General features: G+C 36.0%; 1 protein-coding gene across 1 annotated transcript; it reads right to left on the bottom strand.

Moving 5' to 3' along the window:
• Nucleotides 1–385: 385 nt before the first annotated feature.
• Nucleotides 386–2209, bottom strand: LOC133871090 (7-deoxyloganetin glucosyltransferase-like). The gene is made up of 2 exons (XM_062308451.1): nt 1628–2209; nt 386–1481 (listed from the first exon to the last, which is right to left on the bottom strand). The coding sequence occupies exons 1-2, from the start codon at nt 2142–2144 to the stop codon at nt 529–531; spliced, it is 1470 nt and encodes a 489-aa protein (XP_062164435.1). The 5' UTR covers nt 2145–2209; the 3' UTR covers nt 386–528.
• Nucleotides 2210–4100: the final 1891 nt, after the last annotated feature.

Genomic DNA, 4100 nt, shown 5'->3' on the forward strand with positions numbered 1-4100 from the left:
ATACATGTCACTCTTATATGTAAGTTGTAAAAAATTTCTTACTAATTGATTTGTAGGAAATTTTTGTTCGGTATTAAATGGAATGAAAAAAAAAGAAAAAGGAAAGGAATTGCTTTAATCATATTAAATCGACTACGAATATCAAGAGAAAAGCCATTTTCAATCTATTGATTCACCTTAGAAATATCAGGTTTAAGGGGTCAACACATTATTTGGTCCGAGCAATAACAAAAGAGTTGGCAGCAAATAAAAAAAAAATATTCTTCCTTTATTTCAAGAGATGCTCATAAGATAACCCGAGTTTGTCTTTAAATATTAAAAATATTATAAATAAAATGCAACAACTCATTACTTATAAAAATAATAACAGCACGTGATAGCCGACTTACTTCGATCACTAAATTCTTTTTAGAAATCGTTTCTGAATTCTCCAACATTGAAATCTGCGAAATGGCACAATATAAGTCTACGATCTTGATGAAAATACCCTAAATCCTATACTAAAGGAAAAATGGTCATTTTGTCCGATCATCGAACGTTGTTCGAGACTCGGGTTGAAAGAAGGACTTCATTAATCATTTTGTCAAAATTCACGTAAGATGACCCAGTAGGCCTACTGGTGGCCTCCTCTGCCAACTTCTTCCACTCTACAGCTTTCTTCTTCAACTCTTTCCCCTTCTCTCCCACCGTCAGCTCTCTCACAAGGCTCTCTATTTCTCCTCTCTTACCACCACCTTCAATCTCCATGCCTATGCCCCACTCATTGCAAGAGTACCGACAATTGGTTTGCTGGTCGGCGAAGAACGGCCAAGAGATAATTGGCACTCCACTGCACACGCTTTCAATCGTGGAATTCCAACCACTGTGCGTTAAGAATCCTCCAATGGAAGGATGGTTTAGAACTTGTTCTTGAGGACACCAACCTGCCAATAGACCCCTTTCTTTGGTCTCTTCTAAGAACTCCGGTGGAAGAACGGCCGAATCACCGTCCACAAGATCGGGCCTTATTATCCACAAGAATGCTTGGTTGCTATTGGCAAGTCCCCAAGCAAACTCAATTAATTGGTAGCTTGTCATCACCATTATGCTACCGAAATTCACGTAAACAACAGAGTTGGCTTCGTTTTTGTCTAGCCATTTGAGACACTCAGCGTCTTCTTTCCATAGGTTTGAGCCAATTGATTTATGATCACTATCCGGGATCTGATTTAGGAGAAGTTGCAGGGGACCAATGGAGTAAATAGGAGGAAACATGGATGAAAGTGCGTCTAACACCTCATGCTCTAAGGCATCAAACGTATTGAAGATGAGAGCTGAAGCTTTTTGAGCTCTCTCGCATTCAACCATTGGAAAATCTAGCATAATATCATCTGGGTCTGTGGTTCTAATGAAGCTCGGCAGATCCCTCAGGCGAATACCTTTCATACCTGGAATCCAATCAATGACCGTATCTAAATACCCATTCGTTAAATAGCTCGCATCTGCACAACAAAGAAAGAAACTCACAAGTTAAGCCATGATCAGAACAATTTACACTTGATAACAATTTAGCACTATTATATCGATCCCAAAAAAAGGGCAAGAACAATGAAAAAGTGGAAGTTAGTTCTGATTGGTGGATTAGTACCTTTGAGTGGTGTCAGACCCTTCTCAATGAGACGGCGATACTGAACGTAGCCCATGAACCCACATGCACTGGTTGTCCAGAAAAGAACCTTGGGGATGCCCAGTTCTGCTGCTGCGTCTAGAGTGAAGCCCATGGCACCGTCGTAAACTATGCAAGTGATTGGAGGGACATTGGATGAAGAGGTGTCGTTCAGTTTCGAAAGAAGGTTTCTGAAGGGAGCTAAGCAATGTTTTCTTGTAGAGTCGAATATGGATTTTATGTCTTGGGAGGCTTCGACGTCGGACTCGGGAAGGCCGTCGGGAATGGTTTCGAATCTAAAGGAAGGGAGGCCATCAAGAGAGTTGAGACCTCGGGATTTGAGAAGGCGTTTGTGGTTGAACTCAGTGTTGACAAAGGTGATATGAAAGCCTCTGTAGTGGAGGATTTTGGCTATCTTGAGCATGGGGTTTATGTGGCCTTGACCTGGGAAAGGGATACAAATTGCATGGGGCTTCTCTATTATGGCCGTGGAACCCATATTGTTGCTTCGCACTAGATAGGCACACAACAATACTGAAAATGGGATGGTAGATAGTCTGTATTAGTGGCTTTCTTTTATAGAGCAAGAACGAGGTGCGAACACCTTTCAATTCCTCGGAATATAGTAACCCATTATGATCAAAGACTAGTATCACGCTTGCTCTGCCCCAATTGTGGACTTTTGAATTTGTTTTCGATCTGTTTGGGATCAAATAATGTTTGAATTCTGCTCCTGACTCCGATCCGAGAGTTATTAGAAGCTCTGACTTCGTCGTTGCGGTATGCCATGCACACTCTGCCTAAAATTTGACATCATACGGCTCAGTTTCAGCCTTTCTTTAATTTTCCATGTTTTTTCTTTTTTTGTTAGGGTTTATTTGTACAAACCAAACAACAATAAGTTTGTTCACTATGTAGAATAATAAATCATCCATTATCTCAAAAATTTAAATTGATAAAAAAAAATATATAAATTTAATAATTTCAATTAATATTTTAATATTTTTTAAGTCAATCAGATTTAATAATATGAAATATTTAATGGGGGTAAATTAAAAAATATAAATTTAAACTTATGACCACTATTCTAATATCTTGTTAAATTATTAATTATTCTAAAGACCTAAATTAATAATAAATAATAGATTTAATCTTTTAAGTTGAGGTTCTTTCAATAGAGCTAGCAAGTATATTTCAAAGTGTTGAAAAATCCATGGACTTATTAAAGCAGTCAAATATGGACCAAATTTTGACACCTCTGCTGGGAAATGCCATCTCATACATGCACCGTAAAAGGATAGATGTTTGGTGCATATATCAAATTTTTTTATCAAAAAAAGAATACCAAAATAATATAAAGCTTATTTATTAACATTTATAATATTTATTTTTATTAATTATTTTGATCATCTCTAATAAATAAACTTCACAACATTTTAATATTTTTTTTTTAAAAAAAAAAGTTTGATACTCCTAATATTTTTTTCTATAAAAAGGCTGTTAACAAATATTAGTCAAGTCCTCCACGTGCATTTTATCAACGTGGACGACTTGTGCTAAAGAACAGTTGACAAGTCGTTGAAAGTGCTATTATATTTGACTTTGTAGCGACGTTCTCGATCGGCTGGCTATTTAAATGCAACACGACATCTCTATAGATTATCAAGATATTTTTATTCTTTCCTTATTCAACAGAAAATGGTCAAACTCCTAATATCGAATAAAAACTCTTTACTTCGGGCAGGTCTGATTTTTTTTTTCTTCGTAAATGGCAGTTGAAAATTCAACCGAAGATATAATTTATACGGCCCTCTGTTAGGACATTTCACCCGAGGAATAGGGGCGGAGGGAGGGGGTCGAGCAGGGTCAAATCTTCTATCACTTCTCAAAAAAATTTCTTACGCTTTAGGTTGAAATTTTTTGAATGTTTTAATTGTCCACCCTCAACCATTTATCGTGGGACAAATCTTTTTCAAAAAAAACGAAATTTACAACTCCTACCATTTTCATTACGTTGCTAAAATTATGTCAGATAATCTGATAAAGGTTGAAGATGGTCTTTCACAATTACAACTTACGAGGTTTTATTTTCTTTGTTTAGATATTAGGAGGTGTTTTTTTTCTTTGTTTATCAAACTGTCAAAGGCCAATTTTTTGTTTTTAACTCGCTTTGGGCTTTGCTAATGGCCTAGACTTTGTTTGTCAAAATGAGCCTTTCTGCCTACTGTCATTGAGGTATAAAAACTTGATTTTCAAAAACAGTAAAAGTTGTAAAAATGAGTGTATTTTGGTGTCAAATTGTAATTCTTCAAAAAAATAAGAAGCGTTCAACAATTTAACAATTTGTAATTTGGATTTCTTTTTATAATATTTCTTCTTACTTCAAGCCTCCAACAATTTAAATTAATTGCTTAGCTATTTTTTTTTAAGCCTTAGAAGCTAGTACGTAATCAAA

This window comes from Alnus glutinosa, chromosome 6, assembly GCF_958979055.1.
Source record: "Alnus glutinosa chromosome 6, dhAlnGlut1.1, whole genome shotgun sequence".
Taxonomy (NCBI): Eukaryota; Viridiplantae; Streptophyta; class Magnoliopsida; order Fagales; family Betulaceae; genus Alnus; species Alnus glutinosa.